This window comes from Drosophila simulans, chromosome 3L (assembly GCF_016746395.2).
Source record: "Drosophila simulans strain w501 chromosome 3L, Prin_Dsim_3.1, whole genome shotgun sequence".
Classification (NCBI taxonomy): Eukaryota; Metazoa; Arthropoda; class Insecta; order Diptera; family Drosophilidae; genus Drosophila; species Drosophila simulans.
In genome coordinates this window covers 22,911,726-22,925,605 of record NC_052522.2, presented here as the reverse complement: position 1 = coordinate 22,925,605, position 13,880 = coordinate 22,911,726, and the positions used below count along the sequence as shown (strand labels likewise).

Sequence of the window (13,880 nt, the reverse complement as noted above, 5' to 3'; positions counted from 1 at the left end):
ATTTGAGTCAGCTTTATTATAATAATTCTCGGTTTTCGCCGTTCGCTGCGAGGAGTCGTTCCTTTGTCGTCGCGCGTAACCGCAACAAGGCCAGACGGGTAGGGTTTCGTTTATAACGAAATTGCTAAGATCTCTAAATAAATGAAGCAACTGCTTACTATGTATAGATTTTTACGCTCTAAACTTTACGCGAGCTTAGAGAGAGCGACTTGTGCTACCACCAAAGAAGTGCCTCTTGTAATTCTAATGACATCTCTCTGTCCGTCCGTCCTTTGATTTGCTCAAAAACTGGATTTTATTGAATGTGACACCTTTGCTTGACACCTTTGCAAGCCATTTAAGCTGAGACTAGTCAATAATTTCACCCGAACTGGACCATAGGTTCATTGTCATTCCAATCTATCGATATGTTAAAAACATAAGCAAACTTAACGCTCATAAGCCCCCAAAAAACGGCCACGTCCACACTTTTGATTTTAATTTATTTTTTAATATTTAGTAGCTGAGTAACATCTATCGGATTTTGAGGAACTGATCTGATTCGTTCTATCTAGTTTTAATATACCTATGGTTGTTTTTTACAAGGGGATTTTAACAAACACAAAAGTATTTAAGTTTGCATTTAGCTGCTAAATATGTTTTCTCTGTTAGCCACGTTTAGCATGCTTGGTAGAGCATGTTGAATATGCGCACAAGGTGGAACCAAGAAAGACAGTTTTGATTCTTTGGTTTTCAGATTCCATATTATATCAAAAAGTGTCATGAGTGTGTGCGAAGTATGGCGCAGCATTTTAATATAATCATTTTTGTTATGCACTTAATTGCTTTATGGCATAGTTATGTTTGCGAAATCAATGTTGGAACAAATATTCATGAAATACTAGAAAGCCATTTAATGCCACTTGATCTCTTTACATTATGTGCAAAATGTCGGCTTAGGAACAAAATTTCGAATGAGTTTACTGCGGTTCTACACTTAATGACATATCACAGGTAAATGTTAATGAAATACCTATATATGTGTGATGCTAGATGTGTTTGATATGTTTTCAGAAAAATGATTCACAACTACATGACATCTAATTATCTTTCAAAGGAAATTTTAAATTCAATGAATATTAAAGAAAATGAACTCATCAAAAGTGGAATTAAAGGAGATACATATTTTGAAGGAAATCAGTCGAACGCAAAATCCTCTGACGTCTTTAATAAAATGTTAGTGGAAAGCGGCTCTTTACAATACAAATCACTGTTAAAAAGGTATTGAAATTCTTAAATATGATGTTTAACATGTGTGCAAATGTTTAATATACCTTATAGTACATAGAAGTAATTTCAATTATTTCGCTAGACCCTTTATTCAGAGAGAAATAACATGAAATGTTTTTGTGTTTTCATTGTTCAAAAAATTGCCGCATTATTCCCGAGAATCCTGGTTAAATCAACAAGAATTTTTAGACTGGGTGTGCCGCGATTTGAAAGACATCAATAAACCTTTCTGTGAATATTGGAAATGTAGTTCGAATGCAGAGGATATTGAAAAAATATTACACTTATATACTTGCGTTTATATGCGCATTGCAACAAAGTGTTACTATGTCTTGGCTGCTCTTTTTATACCCGACACTCGTAGCATAAAAGGCTATACTAGACTCGTTTAAAAAGGATGTAACATGTAGAAAAATGCGTTTTCGACCATATATATACATATAGTATACATATATACATGATCAGGATCAATAGCCGAGTAGATTTAGCCATGTCCGTCTGTCCGTATGAACGTCGAGATCACAGGAACTATAAAAGCTAGAAGGTTGAGATTCCGCATACAGATTCTAGAGACAAAGACGCAGCTCAAGTTTGTTGCCACGCCCTTTCTAAAGCACTAAAACCGCACAAAACTGCCACGCCCAGACTTTTGAACCATTTTTCAAAATTTTTTCATAATATTATTAGTCTTGTACCTTTTTATCGCACTGCCACGCCCACATATTGAACCATTTCTCGAAATTATTTCATAATATTATTAGTTGTGTAAATTTCTATCTTTTTGCCATGCCAACTCTGACGCTTTGGAACAATTTAACATTTTTTTCTCATTTTATTCCCCATTCCAAGGGCATATTCTGTCCGTCAAAGAAGCTTACAGAGATTGTTTGTATCCCACGAAATCCGTCCATCTCCCATGGATAGAAATCCTTAACTCACTGGCCCGTGGGTATGGGTTGCCACGGATCTGTTAGGTCCCCTACCCAAAGGCCAAAAATCAAAAAATCCATCACAACAAATTTTTGCAAAGTATTTGACAACTGTCTCTAAAAAGTCCAAACTTCTAAGTGGCAAACCGGTTTTTGCTAGATATGTAACGTGACTTTCTGAAAAATTCCTCAAAGTCGTGAAAGTCATCGGCGCAACGCAGCTGCAGTCTGTCAGTTATTTTCAAAATAAAACTGTACTTTGAAGTGGTCAAACGTTTGATATTGTGCTTCGATTAAATTGATTTAAAATGGATTTTAAAGTTGAGGGTATTCTTTTTTTATGTTGTTATTTATAAAAAACTTGCATGTCATTTTGTCCTGTGAAAATATTTTGATTGAACTAATTATTTTGTGTATTTTGTGAACGTCTTTTGTAAGTTTAGCTAACGTTTTAGTTATGTTCCCCGCAAAACGCTCGATGTGAAGTAAATTCTGTGTTTTCTTTATTGTTTTAAGATAATAAAATCGTTGAGTTTTGCTGCCGTAAGTTGCCGTTTGTGTATTGTCATGAATAAAGAAAAGTTATCTTACTTTTTTTCGATATCAGATTTATGACGCTATCACTACTATTCCTTCCAACATTCCTACTCCTATTCCCTCCCTTATGTTTTTGTTTCTGCTGTGTTTTTGTCATTGGTGTTTTGTGTATAATTTTATATATTCATTTTAAAGCTTTTTATCTTTTTGTTTTTGATTTCATAGGCGCTTCTTATAAGTGTGTGTTTTGGTGCACAGTAGAGGGCTTGTATGCAGAAAAAGTTCAGCCTGTGCTGAATTCTTTGCTTTGTAGTCGAGTATTGTAGTACTAGTTACATTTGCAAAAAAATTGGCACAAGGAAATAAAAAAAACCGACTGCAGCATACCCGAGAGATGTCTCGCATATTCAAGAACACTGCTTTAATTAAAATACTTCTTTTGAGATCAGACCCAGACATAACAGGTCAAAGAAAAATAAAAAAAAAATGACACATCGAAATTATTATCGTCGACCTGTGATTTATTAGAGCTATTAGAGTGACACTTATCAGTGTGCGCTCTGCCTTGACGCACCCTCTCGATGGAATTCATCTGCATTGTGACGCCTTCGTAGATTTTTAGACCTCCGCCATCGTTACCGACGAATTGCGTGTATCCCTGGTGGGTGCTGCTTATCCAGTGCAGCACAGTCTTAGAATCCGTCCATAGTACGCAGCTGCCCTGCTTGACATTGTCCATCAGTCTCGTACCCAATACTGCTACTGACATAGTCCTCATCAGAGCGCACCTCGTCTTAGAGCATACGGAATGCGGATGCGTTCCTCGTCGATGAGGGTGACAGACGATCCTTCAACCAGCAGTGCGTAGGTGTCGACCTGCGTATTCTCTCGTACAACGTCAAGGGCAAGGTCCGGAATAGCAGGTGGCCTCTATCCGAATCGACACAACTCAAGATGCAATGCGAAAATTTCTGGCTAGCGCATGTCGATCGGTAGGTAGGCTCTTCTAGAATTCACTTAATGTGGCATTCGTATCTGTCTGCTGATGTCGCAGCGGTCTTGGCTGCTCCCTTGCGGCCTTCATCTGCGACTGGCGGACGTTGGGGATGTCCAGCTGTGTCATGAAGTAGGTAGTGGTCCCTCATCCCGCATCGCGAACATGCTTGCAGAACCGGGCCATCTATCCGTACTCCAGACGCAAAAAACCAAACCTTAACTTCTTTGCGGACTCGATCCGCGTTGCCGCAGAAGAGTGGTTAAATTCTTTGCAGTCCTTTATCCAGTGTTGTCCCTCACACATGGGGCAACGTCTAGGGCGGTCTGCATACTATTCACGTGAAATACTCTTCGCTTGGGGTGATCCTTGATTCCGACGTCTGCGACAGTAATTAGGTGCACACGGTAGGTTACGGCTGTATTTTAGCCGCGTGTTTCACCCAGTCTAACCAATTCCAATTCGGATACTGATCGGCAACTTACCATCCTTGTCTCCGTGAATGCGCACAGGAATATTCGTCATTCCTCTGACTGCCCTCAAACTCGGAAAGATCAGACAATCTGCGTGGCGATGTCAGTTCGTAGCCAACAACGGTTTCGGCGAGACATGAGCAGTATTCACACAGAGCTTTCAGGAATTCTTCTTGCCTTCAGCTTCAGTTTTTTGAGAGGTCAATTCCAGGCCGGCCACAGCTAGCCATGGTTCGACAGCCTTGATCGCTGTGTTTGCTGCTTCTTCAGGCCACTACTTTGCGACTACTGGCAGCGCCAGTATGGATGCGCCTAAGTACCATCCTGTTGACACCGCTCCCCGGGTCACTATGTAATGCGTCGTAGAGTTTCAGAAACGATTCGCGCTTTCTGGCCCTTTTTGCAACCTTATACTCTTCGTAGCAAGCTTCCAGGCGCGAGGTGTCATGAGCTCGTTTGACAAGTCTTCTAGCGCGTAGGCAGATGCTGCAATGTGCTGCCATCTCGTCGTCCCACCAGAAAACGGGGGTGTGGTGCCCTCGGTACGTCTTCCTCGTTTGCATGCTTCGTTCGCAGACTTCCTCTACCCTCGCTGCGGTCATCGACCGTCGGGTCGAGGAGCGCAGCGGCGATCTCCTCTGGACTCATGGTGCTCTGACGGTAGGCCATAGGTTGGTGCATGGTAGCCCTGCTGTCGAGTGGTCTTATGCCTATTTCCGGATCGCTTCGTGGTCATTACCGTGTACACTTCCTTGACGCTCCAACGGAAGAAGCGTACCAGCGTACAGTTAACGAACGTGAGGTCAATTATTGACCCAGCGCCGGCCCAGGACTACGTCAAGCTTAGCGAATGTTTCAGGGATTGATCTGTCTCTAGAAATTGTGTGTGGTGAGCACCACTCCAAAGACCGGATTTGCTACTTGTGCCCTGCAATGACTCAAGTTCAGTTGAATCAGTTGCATGAAAACGGTTTCTGGCGAGTACCTCTGGTTCCTGAGGGGCTGTTTGCCACCAAGCAGGTGGTGCTTCGTATTCTTTGCATTGTGGCCCAGCTCTAGGCATCTATTACACCGTGGCGGGCCACTCATCTCGCGGACAGTCTAAAGTCGCTCGAACCTGCATTTTCCTCCTATCTATTCCCCGGAAAGCTCCTGCGTCTTGACCAGCGCGTCGAGACCACGCACTTCAGAGTCCTCTGTCATGATGCGGACCTCGTCAGTGTTGACAAGCGCCTGGCCATAACTCTCTATCATTGTGTCCGCGCTTTTTGGGATTCCCTTGGCCACATCCAAGAGAAGTTTACCGTTTAAAGCGCACCTAGCATTGCTAATGCAGCTCACTAGCTCTTCAAGGTGGCTGTCCTTCTGGTGACCATGACAAGCACCTCGCTGTAAGATTTCCCTTGCGCTTGGGTGATTTACGAGCTTTGTCCGGGTTGGCTTTCTTTCTCCTTGTAACCGTACTCCACTCGTTTCTCGCTATTGCTGGGGCATCAGACTTACTTGAAGCAGTCTCAGGCTGATGGGCATCAACCTTTTGCTGTCGCTGTGGTGCCCTCGGTGGCGGCTTTTTAGCCGCAAGTTGCGGGGATTTGCTCAGCAGCGGCCACGGGTTTCCGGGTTTCTCCTAGAGAACGCTTGCGCCGGCTGAGTTGGTTTGCGTTGCTCGCTCCTTTTTCCACACCCTCGGCAGTGCTCCCCGCAGTGTGCGAGCATTATGTGCGCGGCTTGGGCCTCCTCGGGCTCCCTATTTTCGGCAGCTCCTTGGCCTCGGTTGCCATGGTGATTTGGCACATTTTGCCGACGTTGACAATATTCAAAACCTCGTCCAGGATCAATCCCAACTCCGACAGGTTATCGAGGCAAGATGGTTCCTTAGTTGCCTTTGGACTTTTCTGTTTGGGCTAGTCTCGCACAGTGATCTCTTGGGAGTATGGTTGTCCCCGTGTCCCTCTGTTGCTCCGAAGTGCAAACCGGGTTGAAGATAAGTGATAGTTATAGTTAGTTATAGGGTAAGTAGATCGTTGAAAAGTATGTAACAGGCAGAAGGAAGCGTTTCCGATTTTATAAACTATATATATTCTTGATCAGGATCAATAGCCGAGTCGATCGTGCCATGTCTGTCTGTCCGTATGAACGTCGAGATCTCGCAACTATAAAAGCTTGAAGGTAGAGATTCTTATTCTAGAGGCAAAGACACAGTGCAAGTTTCTTGACCATTGTTGCCACGCCCACTATAACGCCCACATTCATATCAGTCTTGTAAATTTCTGTCGATTTACAAAAAACTTTTTGCCATGCGTACTCTAACGCTCTGAAACCTCCCTAAACTGCCACGCCCATATTTTTGAAAAATGTCTGGATATTTTTTCATAATTCTCTTTCACACTAGATGAGTAACGGGTACCTGATAGTCGGGGAACTCGACTGCAGCATTCTCTCTTGTTTTTTTGTTCGCTTCAGATAGAGGCTACAGATTTAATTAATACCCTCGGTGCTCCCATGGAAGATGAAGCTCGACTTCCTTAGCCGCCGTGCTGCTTGTAGCGCCTTCCTGGGCGATGTCGATGCTGCTGCGGTGTGCCCTGCTGTTCCGCTGGACGGCGACTTAGCGCGACTTTTTTAGGAGTCGCTTGTAGCGACTTCCTGGGCGATGTCACTGCGGCCCTGTTACAGCTGCCCTCTATGGATAACTCCGATGGAGCTGGACTGCATTAATTGGCAACGCCCTAATTACTTTAAGGTCGAAGCAAAAACTCTTCAGGCGCCGTTACAACACGCAGAAGATCATATAGCAGAAAACCTTTGTTTAGGGTGTGTACTTCGGATATAGTATGAATTGAATCTTACAAGGCTTTAACAAGTTATTGTGACACTAAGTGTTAAGGACGGTAAAATTTCAACAAATTTATACATTTAGAAGAGAAAGACTTAAAATTGGTAACTTTGAATTTTGTATAAAGTCTGGACTTTACATTTCATAGATGTGTGCTGATATTCTGGGAAGACGGCGGAATCGGATCGGAAGATGGTATGGGAAATTAATATTATATATATGTCGCATTGGGAATTTATTTCTGTTCACTGTACGTGTCTGTCACATTATTAACGTGGTTTGACCACTGCGCTTGCAAGACGCTGATGCGCAAGAAGTTTGGTATATTGTGAGGTCATTTTTAGAATTTGACTACAACGTAGAATGTGACCAAATTGCCGTTACGATTGAGGTGACGGCGTTGTCGTGCAGTCGCCGAGTGTAGTCAAGCTAGCGTGTGTGAAGCATAGATCGATGCGCGAGTAAAAAGTGCGAGCAGTGGAAAGCAGACGATGGCAAACGCAGGTTGGAATTCGCTTCATGCGAAAAGTTTGTGTGTCAACATGGCAGACTCGCCACGAGAAAGTAACAACTCTGCGACATATGTATATCCATTCCTACGCTAAACAGCCACCCTGTGCGTTACAGTCCAATATATGTGAATATTAAAATAATATCTTTGTAATCAACTGAACTCCTCCCCACACTAGGCAGCCACCCTGTTTGTACGACAACAATTTTGTTGTTCAAATTTTTTGTTTGTTCAATTTTTAATAAGCATCCCAGGTGCTTTTTGTTTTCAGTCCTCCCCTGTATGCAATGTTTGTTGCCATCGAGCCGTTCTGTTTGACCCTATCCCTTTACTACGTCATATGATCCTGTTGGCAACTTCCCAAACTTCGCACCGAACTTCCAACTATAATCGACCACCTCGTCACATCGAACTGCCGACAACCGCCACCGTTTTCCGACGGTCGTTCGTCCGATCAAGCCGTTCGTTGTGGCATCGAGCCGCGCCCGAACGCACTTTTTTCCACACATACCGCTTCTTTTAATCGAAACACGCTTTCCCGAGTCGATTCCCCGACTAGATACCCGTTACTCAGCTAGTTGAAACGAACGCGAAATTTCATAATTTTTTTGGGATATCGATAGATATTGGGGAAAGTGGCAGTTTTGGGCGGTTTATGGGCGTTAGAGTGGGCGTGGCGAAAGCTTTTTGCAAATCGATAAAATCTTACAAGAGTCTATGAAGCTGCATGCTTACTCTACACATTTTCTCATTTAAAGTTCCTGAGATCAAGGCGTTCATACGGACATGTCCAGTTCGACTCGGCTATTGATCTTAATCAAGAATATACGTAGAACACAGAAACAAGCTAGTCGAGCAAGCAGGCAGAGGCCCGGACTGGTCGTCGGTTTTAATAACTCCACAAGAGTTATGACGAGCAGTCGATGCCGAGATCTCAAGAGTAACAAATTAAACCACACACTTTTGTAAACTCACATTTATTTAAAATTTAAAATCACATTTTCATTAAAATCATCACAGTTATAATAATGCAACGTTTTTGATCATTAAACGAAATCCTGGGGCAACAAATTTGGGGTCTCGTTCGGAAGATATTAATTCATAAATAAAAAAATTGAAATTTTTGATAAACTTAGGATTAAACTTGTTTTGTGTTTTGTGTAAAGAGTTAATTGACAGTGCCAAGAGTGTGTAAACTTTGAATTTGTTGTTTATTTTCTTGTATATTTAATATTTATAATTTGTTTTTTAATTTATAAGTAAAATAAATATTGTTTAATTATATTTCATAAAAAATTGCGGTAATTAAGCAAAGAAATTTTTTTCTTACCTTTCAAGTCAAAAATTCAACTTATTTCACAGTGTGTAAACAAATTCTTGACATACTGTTTAATATTGACATACATATTAATATATTGTACATACTTTTTTTTTGCTACGCAAGCCTCTTGTACTTTAATAGGGGATAGTGAACCTAAATGTAAGTTTTTGGAAGAATAAGGGGAAAAAGTATAAGTAGAAGTGAAGGATATTGCTGTGGTCTGGGCACATAAGTGAAGTGTAATTTCCCAGGCCCTTTTTTGTCCTATTTTTGTCCTAACTGGAAGCTGAACGATAAACTATACCAATGTTATGTTATTGGCGTTTCTTTTCTCTTGTATATAAGGCGGTACATCAGGTGATTTGATCGAGGGAAAGTCTTTCCCTCGAGTGGAACCACCTAGAGGGCTGATTTTGTGGTTTTGGCACTGATGATTGTGTATCTGAAGGGCCAACTTATGCCGGTATTCCGGACTCAATGTTTTTTTGATGTGGTAAACTAATCGAGACAGTTGGAATCACACGATGCGAAATCAGTGCAGATATATCCCAAGCTGGACTACCTTCTCCACAGGATTGATCGGATTGCTCCGAAACTTTTTAGCTGCCGATCTTTGCAACATTTGATGATTTTCTGTGATCGACAGCTGATCAGCTGTGGAGCAGCCTACCACCAGCGGCTTTCTTGCGCTTTGAAGATTCCTCTAATAGCTTGGAAAGGAGATAATTAACATTATAATTATATCTCTTATCTCTCATAATAACACCAAAAACTGTTGATCAATCTGTTTAATCCACCTTTAGCTTGCCGCAATACAAAAATATTTGAAAATTGGGACAGTGCACTAGTGTCCTTCACTTTATCGCACAGACAGCGAGTCATTTTTGATGGTCACTTAGCCGCCAGCAATTCCTAAATTTATACTTTGTAAATATGCCATCTTTGGATACAGTTAAACCAAAAACGATAGAAACAAGATGCGTACAACGTACAACAAAAGTTACTCCGTTGGTAACATAACAACAACATACGTCTGTTGTTGTTGCTGTTACCAATTCGTTACCTCTGATGAAAAAGGGTTGCATTTTTGAGGATAAAGACTTAGGGAATTATTAACATCCGAAATTCCCAATAACTATCAGAATCTGTAGCTTATCTAAGCGACGCGAGGTGGTGGCCGCCGTAAAGCGCATTGAATCTGGGGATCCTAGACCCAATGCAGACGTGACGATTCTGGGTAAGCACCTTTTTGGCAAATCAAAAGAAACGTACAAGACTAATATAAATATAAAAAATATCTAACCATTTTGCAAAAGCAAGGGCTTGGTGATTTCGGGCGGTTTGTGCTCGTTAAAGTGGGCGTGGCAACATGAATCAAAAAACTTGCGCTGCGGGTATGTCTCTAGAATCTGTATGTTTAATCTCAACCTACTAGCTTTTGTAGTTTCTGAGATCTCGACGTTAATAGGGACAGACGGACACGGCAATTGATCCTAATTAAGAATATACATATATCAAGAATTTTTCAACTTTTAAGGGAAACAAATTTCCAAAGCTCTCGCTTAAACAGTTTTTTAAATATTTCACATCAAGGATTTTTGCTCAAGGGGCGCTAACCTGGTGACGTGGTGACCTGGTGACGTGGTGACCTGGTGATATGTATACTTTATATAGGCGGAAACGATGCCTTCTGCCTGTTACATACTTTTCAACGAATCTAGTATACCCTTTTAATCTATTGTACAAGTAACTGGTATAAAAATTTTACCTTTTCCCAAAATTATGCGCATGACAATTTAAGGGGGTTTGTGGACTTTAAAGTGGAGGTGGCAACGTTGTAAACAATATTGAAAAGCGTAGATATCAGTATACTTAATCTCAACCTTTTAGTTTTTATAGTGTCCAAGATTTAGACTTTCATGCGGACGGACAGATATACTGACATGGTTACATCTATGGGGATGAGGAATACATACACTTTTTAGGGGGAAAACGATTGGTAGTTTTAACCGAATCTTTGTACTGTTTTAGGATCGTGAATACCAATTTGAGGATATGCGAAATAAATTTGAAATTTCTTCCTCGGGAATAGTCGACAAAACACGACTATAGCTATCTCTCATGTTTTAAATTTATATATATTTAAATATATATATATATTAAATATATTTAATTTAAATATATATTTTTGGAAATTTTTACAGCTTAATGGCTATATATTACCGCGATACAAATTCAAAGGAAATTAGTCAGTATACCTATGGAAGTGGGAATCGATATCGAAGGTCGTCAGATCCAAATCAGCCGAGTTCCGCAGCAACAGAAGAATATGATTACGGGGACATTACTGGCTATGCTTATACGGGTGCCCCTTCATTGGCCCCTAGATCCCATTTCATTGTAAGTTAACTCTGATTCCTACACGGATGAATTATCTTACCTATTTATCTTATCTTACAGTCTCCTGGAGAATTTAACAACAAATTAATCTTCAAGGATAATTTTGCCTTAATTTCGAAGAAAAACAATAAAAATGGTATATTTCAGGTTATAAATATCGTTTATATATCTTATGCTAAAACTTCTTTAAGGATATGATCATCCCCAAAAGGAATACACATCCGATTATGAGGAACATTCGGAGCGCCTGAATTCTGTTACCGATTTATCAAAAAATAAGAAAGAAATAAATTTTAAGGACATATCGGACATCGCACTAACAACATTAGCATTTTTATCGTTTGGAATGTTTACACTACAAGTGCTTATGTGCATAGTTATGGTAACGTATTCGTTGTAATCAAAAAAAAGTTACTCGTTAAGCAAACATTGTGAAAGTTAGATCGATTGAGTCGGAGATCGACTTGACCCATTCTTTTGTGCTAACCTGCTACCCCTTTGTATATGTTTATATACATTTGCATATTCGTAAAATGTACATTTCAATGACAAAATAAAGAGTTGCTTACTTGTTGGTTTAGGGTGCTAATGTATATTTTCGTGTATATTTAACACTCGTCATAAAATTGTGAAATTACCCAAAACTACCCACCCACCAGTAGACCAAACATCCATTGCCTAATTTAAACATAATTGTCAAATTGTCACGTTCCCACATTCCAAGCCCAGACTCACAAACTCGAAAATAAAGGTTTTGGTTTTCAATAAATATTATTCAGTTAAAAAACGCAATACGATAAATAGGAAGTCCTTTTAAGTACGGTGCTGATCAATTATAGGATATCCTTAAAAATAGCAATCCTGATCAGCGAATTAAAAACAGTGATTTCCAATAAATCACAAACAAACGGTCGCAAGAAAAATTTTATGAAAATTTTTAGTTCCGTGAACTTTTATAAAGAAGTCGTAATCCAAGAAAAAACAACAACATGGATGGAAATAAAAACCATAGACCATACATGACCCTGCTAGCATTAGTAAGTTTCTAGAGAAATTAGTATTACAATATTGGAACATTTTTGACAAACTAGTCTTATCCTATTGATAAGACTCCATTAGCGCGTTAAGACATTGATAATATTTCCAAATTAAGACCAAATAATTAATATGGAGCTAGGTCTCTATGATGCTAATCCTGAAAGTGAATATTTTAGTGAGTATTTTAGCAAAGGTACAAGGGAACATGTAATTTTAAAATATATATAATATTCATATTACGTAGGAATTTCTGTAAAAAAAATGTAACATACATTATTGAGAACTAAAGGGGAAGAAGTTTTCCTGATTATCTGAATTCTAATTTCCTAATTGTATTCTTTTAACTATTGGATATCTATATATTCTAAGAATTATACTAGAATTGATCACTATCGAGTAAAGACAATAAGAATAAATCATAAATGCTTAAAATTAGACCAAACTGAACTCAGCTAATGTATTAATATGCGTAGCTGGATTCAAAGGGGTCACCAGAGCCTAGCTCTCAGGCGCTTGATCATAAGATTGGAAGGCACTACGCGACCAAAGACACTAGAATAACAAGATGCGTAACGGCCATACATTGGTTTGGCAATGCAGCCACTTTTTTGCTGACGGCCAAAATTGCTCTCTGTCCGCTCGCTTGCGGTGAGAGCGTAAGAAATCTAAAAATATAATTTTATTGCTTGAGTGAGTAAAAACAAGAGACAAGAACGCGTATATGTGTGCGTGTTGTGGTAGAAGACGATTTTCGGGCTGAAATCAATTCTGATCGAAGAAACCAATTTACATATTTGGAGTTTTGGCCGATTTCGTAGCCATATGATATTATAATTTTAAAGTTTTTTAAATTCACTTGATAAAATCGCCGATCGAATTAGCTACCGTTTACTTTTTTATATTTATGTTGATAATTAATTATGTGTAATATATATATCATTAATTATTTACATAAAACCGTAATGAGATAGCACTACTGTCATTTGTGCACTTAATGCACTGCTCAACTATACATTTTTTTTATACACATGTGTTTTTTTATTATTTTTAAGTATATTTCAAAAACTTTAATATGTATTTTACAAATATTAAACAAGGGTTAGGGGCCTTTAGTTTCCCGAATTCCAAGTCTATTAAGCTTTACAAATTTATAAAAAAATAAAAATATGAGAACTGTTTATTGCAAAAGTCATATCTTGAGGCACGAAGTGCGGACACAAGCAATCAACAATCACTGCCTTATTAATTTTTGACACGTCGCAACATGAATACTCGAATGACAAATATTCTAATATAAAGTCATTTTTGAAATTTAATATGTACATAGATTCGGCTATTACTATTTCTAAGCTATATTTGAATAATAATAACGTTAAGGCAATGCAAAACAAGAATTTTTCACATGGTGCCAATTAATAAAAATAATATAGATTTAAAGTCTAAGAACTTCTTTGGTAAAGGGCATATTTTGTCAAATTTACAATGCATGAGCATACGTTTGCACACACAGAGTTGTCTGCTGTCATTGTATGCGTAGAAAAGAGCTGTTCGCTATAGAGCTCTCCGCTCTCT

At 39.5% G+C, this 13,880-nt stretch overlaps 1 protein-coding gene across 9 annotated transcripts in view; it reads left to right on the top strand.

The window, feature by feature from the left end:
• The window catches only part of LOC27208296, a 67,053-nt gene that overhangs the window by 31,968 nt on the left and 21,205 nt on the right, over positions 1-13,880 (top strand). For 3 of the 9 annotated variants that reach the window (XM_044923039.1, XM_044923037.1, XM_044923038.1), the window contains 3 exons: positions 11,075-11,270; positions 11,331-11,406; positions 11,462-11,652. In XM_044923039.1, the coding sequence (XP_044778974.1) occupies positions 11,079-11,270; positions 11,331-11,406; positions 11,462-11,652 (459 nt within the window). In that variant the 5' untranslated portion in view covers positions 11,075-11,078. Of the gene's footprint in view, positions 1-495; positions 994-1,053; positions 1,261-8,937; positions 9,030-9,673; positions 10,108-11,074; positions 11,271-11,330; positions 11,407-11,461; positions 11,653-13,880 lie in introns of those variants that run through there. The other 6 variants (XM_044923031.1, XM_044923033.1, XM_044923034.1 and 3 more) reach the window with 5 other exon arrangements.